The 18920-nt window shown below is 51.5% G+C and overlaps 1 protein-coding gene across 2 annotated transcripts; it reads left to right on the top strand.

The window, feature by feature from the left end:
- Window positions 1-1011: 1011 nt before the first annotated feature.
- Cavin1 (caveolae associated protein 1) lies at window positions 1012-17594 on the top strand. Of its 2 annotated transcripts, none has more exons than XM_048365879.1 (2): window positions 1012-1663; window positions 10098-10433. In XM_048365879.1, exons 1-2 carry the CDS (start codon window positions 1190-1192, stop codon window positions 10293-10295), a joined length of 672 nt encoding a protein of 223 aa, XP_048221836.1. In that variant the 5' UTR covers window positions 1012-1189; the 3' UTR covers window positions 10296-10433. The 2 variants fall into 2 exon arrangements, with proteins under 2 accessions (XP_048221836.1, XP_048221835.1); XM_048365878.1 differs by lacking the exon at window positions 10098-10433 and adding an exon at window positions 15092-17594 and having other exon boundaries at window positions 1016-1663.
- The last annotated feature ends 1326 nt before the right edge of the window (window positions 17595-18920 follow it).

Here is an 18920-nt window from a genome sequence, read left to right as displayed (position 1 = left end):
GTTCAAGCCCCAGGAAAGACACAGAGAGAAAGAGAAAGACTCTATGATTGCCCTGATTGCTTACTGCTCCTCTCTGGGATCCACAGAGAGTTTATTGTCAGCTAGAGGAACCCAGAAGAAGGCAGTTTTTTTAGGTGAGAGGTGAATCAAAAGTCTTACTTTTTTTTTTTTCCCCCTGGTCCTGGGGCTTGAAAGCAGGGCCTGGGCACTGTCCCTGAACTTCTTGGTGCTCAAGACTAGTGCTCTACCACTTGAGCCACAGCACTACTTCGGCTTTCTCCCGGACTTTCCTGCCTGGGCTGGCTTCAAAGCACTATCCTCAGATCTCAGCCTCCTGAGTAGCTAGGATTGCGGGCATGAGCCACCCAATCGTCCTTCTGAGGCCAATTCCAAAGAGAAGAGCTTTGCAGCACCCTCACAAGTTCTGTGACTTAATTTCACTCCTCTCTCTCCCTTCCTACAAAACACTCTTCAAACTCCATAGGACACTGGTTGCTAGCTTTGAGCGAGGGGGTGGGGCGGGAGGAAAGGGAGTCAGGGGCCCCTTTGAAAAAGACTGCACGGAAGGAAGCCCTCCAGGCAGCGGCAAAGGCGACGTGTAACTCAGGCTCTCGTGGTCCACCTGACTCTCAGCTGTAGATCTTACAAGGCTGAAGCGGGTTGGCATATGAGTGGGGGGGTGGGGGGAAGGAAAAAAGGAAGAGGAAAAGTAGAGCACACTCTGAGGACTTGACTCCTTTTCTCCAGCTCACATTCCTCCGCCCCAGTCCCGCCTCCACTAACAGGGCCCCCCCTGCCTCCCGTTCCAACTATTCCAACCATCCTAGGCAGGGTGGGGCGCTCGGCTCTTGGGTTTCCCTCTCCCCCGCTCCGTTAGCTCTCCTCCTCGCCGTCGGTCTCCACCGCCCCCCCCCCACCCCCGCCACTGCCCCGACCCCTCCCTTTCTGGGATGCAGCCAGCCAATGAGCAACGAGCCTCCGGGTTTGGCCTGGGAGCTGGGCTGTGCGCGAATCCCCCGCCCCACAGTTCTGGCCGGCGTCCCGGTGCGCACGGACGTGGCTCGAGTTTCCTGCGCTCTCCGGGCTCTCGCTCGCTCGCTCGCTCGCTCTTCTCCCATTCTCGCTCCTTCTTCTCCCGATCCCCCCGCTCCACCCAGCCAGCCGGTTCCCCGCACGGCTCCGGGTAGCCATGGAGGACGTCACACTCCAAATCGTCGAGCGACCGTTTTCCGGGTTCCCCGATGCCGCCGAGAGTCCGGAGCCCTCCCCGGTGGGGGCTCCGACTACCGAAGAGCCGTCGGGGGCCGGTTCCGAAGAGCTGATCAAATCGGATCAGGTGAACGGTGTGCTGGTACTGAGTCTCCTGGATAAGATCATCGGCGCCGTCGACCAGATCCAGCTGACCCAAACCCAGCTGGAGGAGCGGCAGGCGGAGATGGAGGGCGCGGTGCAGAGCATCCAGGGCGAGCTGAGCAAGCTGGGCAAGGCGCACGCCACCACCAGCAACACGGTGAGCAAGCTGCTGGAGAAGGTGCGCAAGGTCAGCGTCAACGTGAAGACGGTGCGCGGCAGCCTGGAGCGCCAGGCCGGCCAGATCAAGAAGCTGGAGGTCAACGAGGCCGAGCTGCTGCGGCGCCGCAACTTTAAAGTCATGATCTACCAGGTGAGCCTGCGGGGCGAACCGCGCCCAGCCACCCCCACCCCACACCGACACCCATCCCCGATCTCCCTTGCGCCCCGCTGCCCAGCCCTGCCTCCCCCCCCCCTCCACCCCCCCCCCGGCGCCCGGAGCTTGGTTGCGGTCGGGAAAGCCCTACCCTGTTGCGTGCCTCTCCCGCTGGGTCCACCACCCTCTTTTTGGAGAGTTCGACTCGGTTGGGGTGTGCGGGGTGCGGCGGGCTCTTGGGGGAGCGCAGCGGGGGCGCGCTCTGCGCTCCGCGCTTCCCCGCCCAGGCCCCTCCCTCTGGCCTCAAACTCAAAAGCGGAACTTTTTTTTTGGGGGGGGGGTGAAGGGGGTTGGACTCCGGAACGCTGCCTTTAGCCGATTGTCCCCCAACTTAGTTCTGTCAAATGCTTTCCTATTCGGGTGCAGTTGTTTCAAGGGAATATCTGAGGGTCCCTGGCGACCGTTGGGGTTCGCTGTAAGTGGACACTGGAGGCAAGGCCCGGACTTGGGGCCTCCGGCGCTTCGGGCCCAATATAGCGGGTGATTCAGGGCTCAGGCACGCACTCGTGGGGGCTGCGCCAGGCGAGGGACGCGACCGCCCGCCCACCTACCTCTCCCGATCCCCGCGCCCCCGCATCAGCCTCGGCTCCCCACGCCCGTCCCCTTCCCGAGATCTGTCCCCCCTTGGCCCCCACCCCGGCTTCCAGGCACTTCCAAGGCCTTGGGGACAATGTGCACCCACGGCGCACCCCACCCGCGCCCTTGGCCTGCTGGAAGCGGGTGGGACGGAAGGGTGGGCGTGGGCATTAGGCGTGTGGGGCGCGGCAGGCGAGGGGCGGGCTGAACAGCCTCTGGGGAGTCCCGGGGTCTGGGCGAGGTGAGTCACCCGCATACCTGCGGGGGCTGGGAGATGGCCTAGAGAGGCAGCGTGGGAGGGAGGAGGCTGATAACTCGAGGCTCCCCTACCCTCCTCCTCAGGTGCCAGGCAGCGGAGTTGCTTCCTTTGCAAGGCAGTGAACTCCCTGCTCTTCTCCAATGGATACAAATGTAATTTTTCTTATCTTGACCCCAAATAAATTCGGGAATCTCAGTATTGCTGCTCCTCTCCACTCCCCCTTTTTAATCCCATTAGGAGTGTGTAGGAGCTGAGCGCTGGCCGGGAATGTGCCCAGCCCTACCTCTCCCATCGTCCTAGGCCTGGTTGGGCCTGGTTGATGTTCCTATCCCAAGGGGGTCAGGCTCTTGAGGGTTTTAGGGGTTAGTTTGCACTCTAATAATCTCTGAATGGAAGAAAAAGGAAAGTCAAGCCCCATGCCTCCTACCTGAAGGGAGCTGTGGTTTTGCCCACCACTCTGGGGCCTGGTCAGGCTGGCTCTTAGTGACCAACTGGGGTGAGGTGAGGTCTCTCCACAGGGAACTGAGAGATAAACAGATTGGGACAGTGTTTGGGAAGAACAGAGACACAGAGGTGATGAGCTGGCACCTCTGTGAGGAGATGGCGGTGGGTCAGGGGCAGAAATGACATTCATCCCGCTTCTCCCTACACTTACTGCCCAGGCCTTTCCCCCACAAGTCTCCTGGCCTTTTTGTTTGTTTTTTGCCAGTCCTGGGGCTTGAACTCAGGCCTGAGCACTGTCCCTGGCTTCTTTTTGCTCAAGGCTAGCACTCTACCACTGAGCCACAGCGCCACTTCTGGCTTTTTCTATATATGTGGTGCTGAGGAATCGAACCCAGGGCTTCATGTATGCAAGGCAAGCACTCTACCACTAGGCCGTATTTCCAGCCCCAAGTCTCCTGGCCTTTACAAAGCTTTCCTTCTTGGTGGAAGTGTCATGATTCAAGCCTGTAATTCCAGCACTTGGGAGGTAGAAGTGAGGAGGATCACAAATTCAAGTCCAACCTGGGTTATATAGCCATAGCAAGGCCCTGTCTTTAAAATCAAAACAAAGAACTCTTTGCACACACACACACACACACAGAGTGGTACTTGGGACTAAATCTAGGGCTTACCTTGCAATTGTGCTTCATTTCAGCTAACATCCCAGCCCATTTGCCTTCCGTAATAGTACACATTTACCCAGAGCTTTTTCCTTTTGCCCTGTTTGCATGTAGTAGGATGTCTGTGTGTGTTTGTGTGTGTGGTGTGGGGGGGGGGGAGTGAGTTTTTTTTTTAATCTGCCTGGCCTTGTGGGAAGAAGGGCAAGCCAGAAGTCAGCTCTGTCTTTTCTCCAGGGCCTAGGGTGGTAAAGGGTTACCACAAAGACCATGGGTGATCTCACTTTAAATGTCCCAGATTGTAGAACTTGGGAAAAATTTCAGCCTGGAAGCAAAAACATTCCTTTGCTAAAGACAGAAATTCTGACAGTTATGATGGAGACAAGACTTCTCTTTCAAGGCTGATGATATCCCTTTGTCCCACCCTTTCCAGCACAGGGATCAGGGTTTATAAGAGAGTGCGTGCGTGGGTGTGGGTGTGTGTTGTGGGGTGGGGAGAGTGTCCATAACAGCATGGCTTTGACTGTATGCGTACCAAGCCAGGGCCAGTGGGGGCAGAGAATTGGCTCAAGTAGTAGAACACTTGCCTAGTATGGGCATGAGCTTAACTTTTGATTTCCAGCACTTTAAAAAGGAGAAAGGGGTGGGAGTGGGGACAGATTAAGTTGATCTTTCAAGCCATTGGGGCTTGAAAGAAATTACATGTCCCCATCCTGAGGGGAGTCCAGAGGTAAGGAAACAATAACAACAAAGAAGATGGGGTTCAGGGTTGACAAACTTCCCTGAGCTGTCTGAGATGGGGGAGAGGGAGTAGGGCCTCCACTTCTGGAGGAAAACAGATGCTTCTCCTCAGGTCTGTAGAGGTCTGAGGCCTGAGAAAGAATGAGGTAAAAATAGCTGTGTGCCTTGGCAGGCCTAATAGGGAAGGCTGGGGGCAGCATTTATGAGAAAGTTAGGCTGAGGAAGCAGGATGCTTTGGTAACCAGAAAAGAGAGATGGTGGGGAGGAGGAAGGGAGAGAGAGAGAGAGGAGTTACTGAGATTGATTTGGAAAAGTGGTTTCTGGAAAAGTAGAGAAGAGATGCTGTATTTCCCACTGCGATGGGAGGGGATGATGTGCGGGTGAGGTAGAGGAGAGGAAGCCCCACTTGTAGCATCAGGACTTCTGGTCTGATATAATTTCTAGGTTGGGGCGTGCTTATCTGTCCACAAATGAAAGCTAGCAGTTTGGCACTCAATCCTATCTGCTAATGCTTAGCTAGGCAACGGGGAGTGAATGACGAGGAGAGATTTGTACGAGTAATTGGGGTGTGTGGACCGAGGGCTACTGAGTCAGGCCAGGTTTTGCTCTAAAATACCTTTCAGGGGCTGGAGGCATGCCTCAGGTGGTGGGGCACCAGTCATTGTGCAAAAGCAAAAGACAGTGAGTTCAAGTCCTGGTCCTGGAAAAACAACAAACTCTTAATACACTGTGCAATTGGGTGGAGCTATGAGGGCTACAGAACCAAGCCTCTCAGGCAGTGATTTAGATGCTTTTCAGAGTTATTTTAGAATCCAGAAAGAGATGGGTGCCAGTGGCTCACCCCTGTAATCTTAGCTGAGATATGAGGAATCCAGTTTGAAGGGAACCTGAGCAGAAAAGTCAGTGAGACTCTTTATCTTCAATTAACCAACAAAAATTTACAAGTGAGTTATGGCTCAAATGGTAGAGTGCCAGCCTTGAGCAAAAAGGCTAAGGGAAAGCACGAGGCCTCCTGAGTCCAAGTCCCTGTACGTGTGCACATGTGTGCACATACACACACACACAGTTCCACAATGGGAGATGGAATGGAAATAAAAATTTTCTGGATTTGTTTGTATATGGTGTCTGAATTGTACTCAGAGCCTCTTGCTTCTAGACAGCTGTTTTATCATGTGAGGTGTGACTCCACCCCTTTTTGGGGGGCATCAGTTATTTTCTTTTTTTTTTTTTTGGCCAGTCCTGGGCCTTGGACTCAGGGCCTGAGCACTGTCCTTGGCTTCTTCCCGCTCAAGGCTAGCACTCTGCCACTTGAGCCACAGCGCCGCTTCTGGCCGTTTTCTGTATATGTGGTGCTGGGGAATTGAACCTAGGGCCTCGTGTATCCGAGGCAGGCACTCTTGCCACTAGGCTATATCCCCAGCCCCGGCATCAGTTATTTTCAAGGTAGGGTCTCACTTTATGCCTGCGCTGTGATCCTTCTATTTGTGCTTCCCTATATTTCTGGGGATAATTGGTACATAACTCTGTGCCCAGCCACTGTAATTCCCTGGTAGCTGGGACAACAGCTGCATACCACAGTGCATAGCCCTTGGTTGAGATGGAGTCTCTCAAACTTCTTTTTTTGTCCAAAATGGCCTCAAACTTCAATCCTGGATTTCCACATCCCAAGCAACTAGAATTACAGGCTTGAGCCACTATGCCTACATCTGGAATTTGTGCGTGTGTGTGTGTGTGTGTGTGTGATTGAGCTCAGGGACTAGATGTTCTCCATGAGCCAATGACGACTGGCTTTTGTTGTTGTTTTTTATTTTATTTATTGATTTGTCAGTCCTGGGCCTTGGACTCGGCCTGAGCACTGTCCCTGGCTGCTTTTTGCTCAAGGCTAGCACTCTGCCACTTGAGCCACAGCGCCACTTCTGGCCGTTTTCTGTGGTGCTGGGGAACTGAACCAACATGTGTACAAGGCAAGCACTCTTGCCGCTAGGCCATATCCCCAGCCTCATGACTGGCTTTTGGAAGGGTTTATTTTGTGTGCGTACTGGTCCTGGGGCTTGAACTCAGAGCCTGTGTGCTATCCCTGAGTGTTTTTTGCTCCATTTTGCACCCTAATATTTGAGCCACAGCTCTACGTCTAGCTTTTTTATGGTGGTTAATTGGAGGCAAGAGTCTCACAGTTTCCTAAACTGTGCTCCTAAGATCTCAGCCTCCTGAGTCACTTAGGATTACAGGTGTGAGCCACTGGCACCCAACTTCTAGAATCGTTTTTCTTTTCTTTTTTTTTTTTGCCAGTCCTGGGTCATGGATTCAGGGTATGAGCACTGTCCCTGGCTTCTTTTTGCTCAAGGCTACTAGCACTCTACCACTTGATCCACAGCACCACTTCCAGCTTTTTCTGTTTATGTGTTACTGAGGAATTGAACCCAGGGCTTCATGCATGCAAGGCAAGCACTCTATCACTAGGCCACATTCCCAGCCCCTGGAATAGTTTTGATGAGATAAAGCTGGTGGCCCACACTTAAAGAGCCATCGGACCTGTACCAGGTGCTCCGGGATAGGTTTGAGAAGTCTTTAAGGTATTAGGTGGCTCATGGGCGCCAAAGGAAAGGACAGCTGGGCTGGAATGAGAGTTTGCTGATTTCCCCAAATCCTAACCTAGCCTTTAGCTCCTCCCTTCCTATGTTCCATGGGAATCAAAGCTACCCTGTTCCAAAAGAAACCCAAGCCTCTCAGATTAGTGTTCAGATCCCTTTCAGCTGTTAATCCTAGTGACTGGAGAATGTGCCTATCATACCCTTGTGCATACCATGACCCTGAGTTTGGGTCATTTTTCTTGGTCATTAAGTCCAAAAAAAGGAGTATTCCCCAAGACTAAAATTTTAGTATCTATATGTTCCTACTGACCTTCAAAAAAAGATTGTAAAGGTCCAAGTCAAAAATGTGAGGCATTAGCATAGGGGCAATTGATAACAAGAAAGGATGGAATATCATTGCTAAGCAACAACTTCTTTGGGAACCATATCACTGTGAATTTTATTTTTTGGTCCATCATGGGGCTTGAACTCCATGCGTGGGCTCTGTCCCTGAGCTCTTTTTGCTTAAGGCTAGCCCTCTACCACTTTGAGCCACAGCGCCACTTCTGGTTTTCTGGTGGTTACTTGGAGATAAGAGTCTCATTTACTTTCCTTCCTTGGGCTGGCTTTGAGCCAAGATCCCCAGATCTCAGTATCCTGAGTAGCTAGGATTACAGGTGCGCCTGTGAGCCACCGGTGCCCATCATGAATTTTTTTTATTGTCTTTGTCTCTATCATCTCCCTTCCTCCCCCTGCCCTTCTTTCTCTACTTCCTTCTTTTCTTCTTTTTATGTGCTAGGAGTGAGGATTGAACTCAAGGCCACATGCTGTTTCTGCTTGGCTTTTTTGATCAAGGATAACACTCTTTATCACTTGAGCCACACCTCCACTTCTGACTTTTTGCTGGTTAACTGGAGATAAAAGTCCTTTGGATTTGTTTGCTGGGGCTTGCTTTGAACCGTGATCCTAAGATCCGAGCCTCTTGAATAACTAGGATTACAGGCATGAGCCATCTGCAACTGGTCCATTGTGAAAGAAACTTCATCATCTTGTCATTATAGACCTTTTGAGCTGAAAGGATCCTTAATGGAAATTAGCTTTTATCTTTTTCCTTGGGTGGCTTAGGAAGTTGGGAACTAGAAAGAAGATGTTATTTGCTTTTTTTTTTTGGCCAGTCCTGGGCCTTGGACTCAGGGCCTGAGCACTGTCCCTGGCTTCCTTTTGTTCAAGGCTAGCACTCTGCCACTTGAGCCACAGTGCCCCTTCTGGCCGTTTTCTGTATATGTGGTGCTGGGGAATCGAACCCAGGGCCTCATGTATACGAGGCAAGCACTCTTGCCACTAGGCCATATCCCCAGCCCCTTGCTTATTGTTATAGAATATTGGGGGTCAAAACTGGGGCCAGAACCCAGATATACTCTTCCTTCTGCTTCAGTTAGTGCTCCCATTCTCATCTCGTTCCAGGCTAAGCAGCAGAAATCAGGGTGAGGGTTGTCTTTAACCTGGGGGCTCCTTGTTCTCTGAGAGACTGAAGTCCTGGCACTGGGGGTGCTGTATCTGTGTGACTGTGTGGTATGTGCACATGCACACTTTGTTGGCTACAAATGGCCAACATTGGTAGCTATTAACCTCACAAGTGGTGAAGTGGAAGAGTTGTGTGGTCTCCTATCCCAGTGACTGTGTGGGAAGGTGGCTGGCCACTGGCATCCTCTGGCCTGGACTCTGTATCTATGAAGGAGAGAGCCATTTTGGTTTTCTCTTTTATCTGCCTCTTCAACAGACACTCCCGCTGACAGGTTAGGACCTGCTACTTTGCTACTTTGGGGTTTTGTGACTATACAGGTCTTACTGAATACTGCTATTGTTTAATTCTGCTGGTGTCCTCAACTGCCCCTCTCCTCAATCAGAAGCCGTCTTTTTATAGGCCCCTGAGGAGGGACAATGGGAAGCTGCTTCTGGGGGGGCCCCAGGACATAGATCCACCAGTGGTTAAGAAAAAAAATAGCCTAGTTTTAGGTTCTGATTGCTCTGTGCAGCGTGTGTGTGTGTGTGTGTGTGTGTGTGTGTGTCCTGGAGTTCAAACTCCAGGCCTGAGCTCTTTCCTTGAGCTTCTCTGCTCAAGGCTAGTGCTCTACCACTTGAGCCACAGTTCTAATTCTGACTTTTTTTTCTGGTTATTTGGAAGTAAGTGTCTCACTTTCCTATCCAGGGTGGCTTTGAACTACAATCCTCAGATCTCAGCCTCTTGAATAGCTATGATTACAGGCATGAGTCACCAGCACCCAGTTCTGTGTATTTTAATGACTGATATAGTACAAGCCCTAGTGAGCAAGGAGGACATGAGGTGGGGACATGGCTAAAAAAAACCTATGATTCCCCTGCCCTGTGTGTCCCTCCCTCGTGTGTGTGTGTGTGTGTGTGTGTGTGTGTGTGTGTGTGTGTTGGTACTAGGGCTTGAACTCAAGGACCTAAGCACTGTCTCTTGGCTTTTTCACTCAAGGCTGGTGCTGTAGCACTTAAGCCATACTTCACACCTCCACTTCCAGCTTTTTGATGGTTGTTTTGAGATAAGTTTCTCAGGTTTGTCTACTGGCTTCCAACCATGATTCTTTGATCTCAGCCTCCTGAATAGCTAGGATTCCAAGTATGAGCCACCTGTGTGTGGTTGTTCCTCTTTTTATCCAGAACAGCACCCAGTGCCCACCCCATCTTCGGGAACAAAGAGATGAAGAAATGTGTGCCTTCTCTTTTACCAGTTAGGGGCTACACTGCTCCCTTAGAAAACCCAGCAGCTTCTTGTTATCTCTCCAGCCCTAGTAGGCGAAGTCATCCCATACCCACAGCTCAGTAAGGGTAGAAGGTGGGCGCCGGTGAATGGGACCAGGGAAGACTCTAGAGGGAGAGAGGAGGTTCCATTAAAGCTGTTTATTAATTCATGGGCTTGGGTTTGTCCTAGCCCTTCCAGCCCCAGGGCCCTCTTGATGAAGCATTTTAAATGTGGGTGGTTTTCCCCCCCTAATACACTGTGTGTTCTCTTCCCTACTCACCAGCATGCTACAGAGACCTCTTTCAACCCCATCCACACCCATCCCAAGCCCCATTTAAACCCCTTTTCCTCATCTTAGCCGGAGAAGAAGCTGAATGCACCCTCTGCCCGGGTCACACCCAAGATCGTGCCTTTTGACCTTCTGCCTGAGACTGAGCCTTTTGACCTGAAGCCTGAGCTCCCAGACTTTGAGCAGACACCTAGGACACTGCCTTATTACCCAGAGCCTGGGCCCCAGCCCACCACTGAGGAGCCGACAGCCGGTGGGGGCATCTAGGATCTATTGGTCCTTTGAGGCCAGTGGGCCTGGGGTGTTGCTCCAGACCTCCATCAGCATTGGCTAACTGTTGGTGGTGCCAGGATGGGCAGCTGTCCAAGCCACTGCCCCTGGGAGTGGGTGACAGACATTGGAGAGATGGGGTGAATATGATGTGTGCAGTGGGGGTGGGTGGGAGGGAAAGGGCAGGGACTTTCGTTCTTGGTTTCCTTTTTTTTTATTTTTGTGCCAACACAGGGGTTTGAACTCAGGGCCTCATGCTCTCCCTGTGGCTTGTTTTTCCCCCAGTCAAGGCTGGCTTGAGCCCCATCTCTACTTCTGGCATTTTGCTGGTTAACTGGAGGTAAGAGGCTCTTAGATAAGAGCCTCCCATGAACCTCCACTCTCAGATCTCAGCCTCCTGAGTAGCTAGGATTACAGGAAGAGCCATGAGTTGTTTTGGTGGCGTTTTGTAGTGCTGGGGATCAAACCCAGAGCCTCATAGGTGCTTGATACGCTCTCTACTATGGAGCTACATCCCAGCTGGTAGCTGTTTTACTAGTAGAGCTCCCAGCACCCAAAAACTGCACCCAAAGGCTGCCCTGCATGAAGCTACATGAAACTGGGTGTGGCTTTGGATTTTCTCTTCCTTTCCTCCTGCAACTGTCTCCTCAGGGACAGGCCAGTTTGGCTCTAAGCCTCTTTGGAGGAGGGCCTCTTGAGGCCCAGGCCTAGGGACTGTTCTGTGCCCTCTCCACCCGCTCCTTGTAGCTGAGGAAAACATTTATACTTACTTTTTCCAAATTTTTAAGAAAACATTTCAAAAAGAAATCCCTTATGTTTGCCAGATTCTGCCTTGGGCGGGGCTCTCAGGGGCTGCCAGCTCTTGAGAGGCCAGAAAGAGGGGAAATATTTTAGCTGGCTCTGGCTTTGATTTTCCCTCTCCCCTATAGAAGAATTTCTCAACTTTTTTTTTCATAAGCATCTCAGTAAGGAGCACTTTTGGATATTTTTTTCTTTTCTTTTTTTGTGCTGGTACTGGGCCTTAAACTCAAGACCTGGATACTGTCCCTTAGTTCTTTTGTCAAGGCTAGTGCTCTAACCCTTGAGCTCCACATCCAGCTTTTTGCAAGCTACTTAGAGATATAAGAGTCTTTTGGGGCTGGGGATATGGCCTAGTAGCAAGAGTGCTTGCCTCGTATACATGAGGCCCTGGGTTCAATTCCCCAGCACCACATATACAGAAGTGGCGCTGTGGCTCAAGTGGCAGAGTGCTAACCTTGAGCAAAAAGAAGCCAGGGACAGTGCTCAGGCCCTGAGTCCAAGCCCCAGGACTGGCCAAAAAAAAGAGTCTTTTGGTTTCATCTGCCTGGACTGGCTTCAAACCTTGATATTCAGAGCTTGGCCTCCCCAGTAGCTAGGATGACAGGCATGAGCCACCAGTGCCTGGCTTGTATCCTTATCTTGGTCATCTAAAGTGGCAGGTCCTCAGTTCTTCAGGTCCTTCTTGCTCCCTAAGTAGTGGTTCAGGTCTCTGTCTCTATCCTAGAACTTGAACTCAGGGCCTTGCTCTTGTTAAGGCAGCATTCTAACCACCTGAGCCTTATTCCTGGGTCTCTGACTTACCTCTCCAGTGTCTTCCCCAGCAGTGCCTGGAGACAGAACTGATTAGCAGTAAATCAGGAGAGGCTTCTACTTAGAGCCATTTGGCATTTGTCCCTTCTCCCTAACAAATGTGAAATGCCTGGCCATGGACCAGGTATGTAGTAGGTGCTCAAATCATAATCTTATAAAGATCTTTTTAAGCCAGATCTTAACTTTCTATAGCAGATTCTGGAGATGGAGTGGAAGAGGTGGGAGCCACGCTGGCGTTCTGGTAATTCCATCCTGGACTCTTGCCTTCTGGGTTTGAGGAGCTGTGTGTGGTTGGCAGGGGACAGGGGAAACTGCATGCTTTTGTTCAGACCTGGTCATTAAAAGTAACTCTGAAAAACAAGCCTGCTGGGAGTGGTGATTTTTGTTTAATACAAACGGGAAAACGGAACAAGCAGAGCCTTCTCCTTGCACCCCCTAAGGCCCCTCCATTGGCCTAGGAACTCTGCCAGGGAAGCAGGGGTGGGACAAAGGTGCCTGGCCTTGTGTATCCAGGGTTGGGGGAAGTGCTTTTTGTGTATTCTTGGCTGTTGTAGCAACAGGCAGACTGGGTGGGCCCAAGACAGCACTCCAAGCCTGTGAGTCATGGGGGAAACCTGACTTGGAAAGAGGAAAGGGGAGAAATCCATTAATGGAGGGGAAAAGCCAAGGACACACTCTCTCTCTGGAGCCTTCCTACAGGACACTGTCCAGGCATTCAGGTCAAGTTGTTTCTTCCCCGGTCCCCAACTTCCACCAAAATGATAGCTCCTTTGGTAGAAGCCCATGATAAATGGGGTTACATCTCCCTAACTATCTTTCTGGTGTGAATAGATGACCCCAAATCCAAGACTAAACCTCCTCACACTGAGACTGCTCCGCTCCTCATACTGTACTTTGAGAGCTTTGCTTGGTGCCAGGAAGTCAGAACTGGCCATGAGAAGCATGCAGTTCTCTTTTCATTCTGCTTTCCCTGCTTAGCTGGCAAAGGCCTTTATCTAGAAAGCCAGAGGCCAGGAAAACCAACCAGCTAAGCCTTTAGGAGTTGGGTGGGGGTGGGGGTGGGAGGGTGCCAGAGAGGCAGTGTGAATTTGCTCTCTAGGAGCTGGGACTGTTTCCTGATTATTCCCTGCAGTCACTCTTCAATCCTGCCCCCCCAAACCATCCACAGTATCTGAGCTTAAGGAAAGGAGGGTCTTTACTTCACTTCTCAGTAGGGGACACACACACACACACACCACAAACGGGGGTAAATTCTGCCTGCAGTGGCAGGCAGGGAGATGACTACAAAAGACCTGAAAGAGCCAGATGGTGGTGGTTTATGCTTCTGTAATCATAGCTACTCAGGAGGCTGAGATCTGAGGACTGAGGTTTGAAGACAAACCGAAGAAAAGACTCTTACTTCCATTTAACCACTTTGAAGTGGAGCTGTGACTCAAATGCGAGAGCTCCAGTCTTGAGTGAAAAAGCCAAGGGGGAGAGCACAAGGCCCTGAGTTCTAGGTGCATATGCACACAGACCCAAAAGATACACTGAAATCAGTGCTGAGAGAGGCTGGAATCTTCCTATATTCAGAATAAAACAACAAAAACCCTTCCTTTCATTGCCTTGGTGAATAAGAGGCAGAACTATGCCCCAGGATGCCCAGGATAGCACTAAGTCACCCATGGCAGGTAGAGACTACAAGTCCCAGCATGCTCTGTGCCCAGGTCACCTTGCTTGCTGGGAGGTGTAGTAGTAGGGTAATAGAGAGCTAGAGGTGGCTTGATGCCCAACAGAGCTGTTGCCCAGTTGGAAGAAGAGGTGGAGCTAGCTTTCCCTCTTTGTCCCTGCTAATGTTATTGACAGGGAGGGAAGGAAGTTGGGAGGAGGTGTTCCTAGTTTTCAGTGTAAACCAGGAAATTCTGGGGGGATGTTGATGTGAGGGAAAAGGAAAGAGGTATGTGGGGAGGGAGGGTAGGGAAAGAATTTTGTAGCAGGTGGTTTCCCGTGGAATCCAAAGAGTTTCCAAGTAGCCTATGTATAGGCATGTGTGTATGTATGTGCGTGCTTGTGTAAGAGAGAGGCCAATTTGTGTTGCCTCATTTTCTCAGGAGATGAGATTTTTCTTCTAATCCTGGGAAACTGTCTTCAGAAAATCTTTTAGAAAAACCACTACTGTCTCATCTGCTGGTGTGAAGTAGCTGAAGAGTCTAGGCTAGATAGAAGCTCCTGTTTATGTTCTGTTCTGGATCAGGCTCCTTTCTGTGCTCAGCATCCCCTACTTTTTGATAGTGGTGATACTGTGTATGGGTGGGGAGGGAGCCTGAGATGGTGAACTGTTCTTCAGGAGCAACATTTCAAGATCTCCGAAATTTTCTTCAGTATAGAAAACAACAGTGGTGCTCTGTCTGAAGGCCATGAGTAAATCAGGATGGGAGTCTCGCCCTACTTCTGGCCCTTTGAGCTCAGACCTGAAGAACAAAGCACCAGTAGAAGAGAAGAAAAAAAAAAAAAAGTAGAAGTGTATTCTGTCACTTCGAGGGCAGTGATGTCAGTACTGGGAAAAAATGGCCAGACTAGGGAAACAGACAAACAAGAAAACAGATCTTTGGCTTCCAGGCAGATTATTTTTCTTTCCTTCATCAGTTTCTGCCTTGGGAAGGGATGATGAATACTGGTGGAGCCCAACAGTATGAGAATGTCCTGGAAGTGTGTGTATGTGTGTGTGTGTGTTAGTCACCTTCCCTATTTCTGAAATGGCTCTGGTGGCTGGAAAATGCAGTGCCTTTACTTACCTTCAAGCTACCCTATGGTTTGTGAGCTCATCTCCTGCCTCCCAAACTTTGGACAGACAGTCCCAGCTATAAGCGCTTGCTTTTTGGCCAGGCTATAGGGCGTTCTGAAACTACGGACACCAGAGGGCGCTCTGCCACTTCTCAAGTTAAGCCGCGCAATTGTAACGTCGGCCACCCCCCCCCCCCCCCCGCCCCGGTGCTGCCTGCATAGGCATTTTAAGTCCCAAGTATGGGGTGCCCACAATGTATGCGGGGCTCCGTAGCAGGTGATGACAAATTCAACCACGGGCTGACTCCCCGGGGTACCACACAGGCCCCCCCCCTTCCTCTCCCCACGATCAACCACCTGGGGTCTGCCCAGCCCCCTCGCTCCGGCCCGCTCTCATCCTGCGCTGCTCTTTCCCTCAGGACGACGTGAAGCTGCCCGCCAAACTGAGCGTCGGCAAGTCTCTCAAAGAGTCCGAGGCGCTGCCGGAGAAGGAAGGCGACGAGCTGGGCGAGGGCGAGCGCCCCGAGGACGACGCCGCGGTGCTCGAACTCTCCTCCGACGAGGCGGTGGAGGTGGAAGAGGTGATCGAGGAATCGCGCGCGGAGCGCATCAAGCGCAGCGGCCTGCGGCGCGTGGACGACTTCAAGAAGGCCTTCTCCAAGGAGAAGATGGAGAAGACCAAGGTGCGCACCCGCGAGAACCTGGAGAAGACGCGCCTGAAGACCAAGGAGAACCTGGAGAAGACGCGGCACACGCTGGAGAAGCGCATGAACAAGCTGGGCACGCGCCTGGTCCCCGCCGAGCGCCGCGAGAAGCTCAAGACGTCACGCGACAAGCTGCGCAAGTCCTTCACGCCCGACCACGTGGTCTACGCGCGCTCCAAGACGGCCGTCTACAAGGTGCCGCCCTTCACCTTCCACGTCAAGAAGATCCGCGAGGGCGAGGTGGAGGTGCTCAAGGCCACCGAAATGGTGGAGGTGGGCCCCGATGACGACGAGGAGGGCGCCCCGCGTGGGGAGGCCGCCGACCTGCTGCGCGGGAGCAGCCCCGACGTGCACACGCTGCTGGAGATCACCGAGGAGTCGGACGCCGTGCTGGTGGACAAGAGCGACAGCGACTGAGCCCCGCCCGCGCTGCGCATGCGTGCGCCGGGCGCGCGTGCGCGGGCCTCCTTGCCCTGGCTGGGGTGTGGGCTCGCGCCTACGCCCGGCCCTGCCACCGCTCTCCGTCCCCACCCTCTCCCCACCTACTTTGCCCTTTCCAAACTTGCTCTTTTGCGCCTTTTCCTCAGCCCCTTTCCGGTTGAGAATTTTCTGGAAAGAAAAAAAAATCAATCCCTCCCATCCCTTTTGGAGGAGCGCGCCTGCTAATCACGGCTAGCGGGCGGGGAGGCAGGCCCCACCCCCACCCCCACCGTGGACAACCTCAGTTTGGACCCAGCCTGGATAGGATATGCTTTTCCATATTAGTGATCCTTGGAGGGGGACTGCTTAATTCCATGGTGGGGCCCCATGGGGGTGGGGGTGGGTGGAAGCTGCCTACCACTCAGCCCCACCACCTCACCACACCCCGTCACCCAGCTATGTCATTCCTGCTCATTGAGCTCTTCTCATCCTCACCCCAGGAGTCTCTGAAGCCAAAATTACTGCAAGAAGAGTGAATCTTAAAGACCCCTTTTGCCCACAGACTCCTACTAGAAAACTTGAGCGTCTTTGTGGGAACTTGAGAGCTGGGGAGAGAAGCAGAATGACCTTGGGTGAGGGTGGGTTAACTGCAGTGCCTGGGGAAGGAAGAGGGTGGGAACAGGTGTAGGGGAGGGGCACTTTTACACACCTAGATAATCTGCACACTTGTCTGCACACAGGAGCACCTGGCTATGGCTTTGGGAAGAATGGGAAAATAGGAAAAGGTGGAACACGGATGAAGAGAGAAGTGGCCGTGTTAGTAGCTTGAGGAAATACTGGCTACAATCCCATCTGAGGGAGTCCCAGGACAGCAGGACCATTTTCAGGAGTAGGAAGATGGGATGGCAGCATGGAAGAGGGGTGATACAAAGAGAAAGAAATGACTCGTAAGGAGAACCCTCAATTGGTATCAGATAGCAATTAAGAAATTAGGGTCCCAGAAGGGGGCAGCAGCAGGCTGCAGCAGAGCTGGGAGTTAAAGGCAGGGGGAAAGAGCAAGGGTTGCTAATGGACTGGCTGTGTGTGAGCTGACAGCTGGAGGGGAGGTCTGAACAGGGTGGGGTAGAGCAGCCTGTACAACTGTTCCCGCAAAAGCTATTGCAGATCTTGATCTAACATAGAGTTAGTTGTAGGACTTGTCCAGACCCTACTGGGTTCCTTGTCCTTGGGAGTGCCTTTACTGGAACGTTGGGGGGCAATCTGAGACTTGATTCCTGTTCTCTACTGACCAGGTTATTCTCAGGACACTGTAGCCCATCCTCCCTGCTTTTCCTCATTAAAGGCTTGCCAGAGCAAGAACAACCCTCTTCCTTCCCCTCCCAAGTCACAGCCCCAAAGGATTGCTGGGAGCTTCCACTTTCTGCAGGACTCCTTGTCTTCCCTGCTCTGCTTTACTTTTTCTTTCAGAATTATAGCTAATTGTTTTGGGGGTGGGTGGGAGGGGAAGAGCCTGGGGACACAAACCTTTTATACAACACAAAGCTTGCTGGGTTTTTTTTGTTTTGTTTTTTGTTTTGTTTTGTTTTCCTTTTTCTTTTCTTGGCTCCCTTCTGTCCTCTAAATGGTTGGAGACTTGTCAGCTGAAGGAGGTGGGGATTGTGGGACGAGGTTCCTTGGTGCTGATGAGCAGAAGGTGCCTGAGCTGTGGGCAGATGTAGTTCTCTATGGGCTCTGGGGAGCCTCTCATGTTGCTGTGTCCTGGTGAGCAGCCCGACCAATAAAACCTGCTTTTCTAAAAGGATGTGTATGGGGTCATGTTCTCCAAAGCAATTAACTTAGGGAGATTACTGGAGAGAGGGAGGAAGAGAGAGGACTGGTAGTTTAAACTTAACTTCACCTGGCCTGGCTAGGAGTGGAAGGAGAGAATTTGAATGAATTGGTCCTTTTTTTTTCTAAAAAAGGTTCTAAGCCCTTTGGCATGTAAGTGCTTATTTAATCTGTTAAGAAGTCCAATCCAAGGGCTGGGAATATGGTCTAGTGGTAGAGTGCTTGCCTCACATACATGAAGCCCTGGGTTTGATTCCTCAGCACCACATATATAGAAAAGTCCAAAAGTGGCACTGTGGCTCAAGTGGCAGAGTGCTAGCTTTGAGCAAAAAGAGGCCAGGGACAGTGCTCAGGCCCTGAGTTCAAGCCCCAGGACTGGCAAAAAAAAAAAAAAAAAACCACAAAAACAAAAACCCCAAAACAAGTCCAATCCAGTTTCATCCTCATCCCTATTTGAAAGAAGAGGAAATTGATTTACCTAAGGTCACACAGCTGGTAAATGACAGCCAGGCAAAGGCCTGGCTCCATCATGTTTAAAGGAGTTACAATCTATAATCCCTTACTGTCTGGGTCCCCTTTACCATCGTTTAGGGTGCATCTAGAATATACATCAGTTACCCTAAGCTTCCTCCAGGTACCCCACACACCCACCAACTCAATTATAGGCTTGGAGGAAGCAGCCTTGGAAGGGAGGAATTGGAGGCCCCACCTCTGAGGGCTGGATGTCAGAAAGCACATGGATGCATCTATATGCCAGCTGTATCCACAAATTTGATCCTCTTTCCCCAGGACCAATCTGCTAGAAATGGAATCATCCTGTGGATTTTGCCAGCCTTAAAACTCACCTGCCAAAGAGTATCCCTAATGAAAATAATGCCATTTCTGAGACTGCACCCCATCCTCCTGCTGCTGCCTCAGACAGACTGTCCTCACGAGCCATGAATGTGTTCCCGTTTTCTCTTCCTCACCTCCCACAGATTCCAGAACTGTCCAGCATTCTAGGTTCCCCACAAAGGGTTGCTTCCCACCCGAGACATGGGTGTTGATACTGAAAAGTCAGAGCCCAGGAGCCAGATTAAGTTTTCACTTTCCAGATGAGATATCCCATGACTGCTGTTTCCTCTGAGACTTCAATGTGTGCGTTGTGAGGAGGGGATGATGCCAGGCCTGAACCCCAGGTAGGCTTATGCTATCCCTTGGTTAGCAAGCCATCATCTTTAATCTCTCACCCACAAGCCCTTCCTTTTTCTGCCATAACCCACCTAACACCTGCCCCATAGCAACAAATTGCTTTACT

Source organism: Perognathus longimembris, chromosome 17, assembly GCF_023159225.1.
Source record: "Perognathus longimembris pacificus isolate PPM17 chromosome 17, ASM2315922v1, whole genome shotgun sequence".
NCBI classification, from domain to species: domain Eukaryota; kingdom Metazoa; phylum Chordata; class Mammalia; order Rodentia; family Heteromyidae; genus Perognathus; species Perognathus longimembris.
This window is presented reverse-complemented; position numbering and strand designations above follow the sequence as displayed.

What these genes read in the sequence shown, in the direction of transcription:
- Cavin1 (XM_048365878.1), top strand. Translation starts at nt 1,190, where the DNA reads ATGGAGGACGTCACACTCCAAATCGTCGAGCGACCGTTTTCCGGGTTC. An exon ending in TTAAAGTCATGATCTACCAG is followed by an intron (nt 1,664 to 15,091) that starts GTGAGCCTGCGG and finishes TCTTTCCCTCAG; the next exon opens with GACGACGTGAAGCTGCCCGC.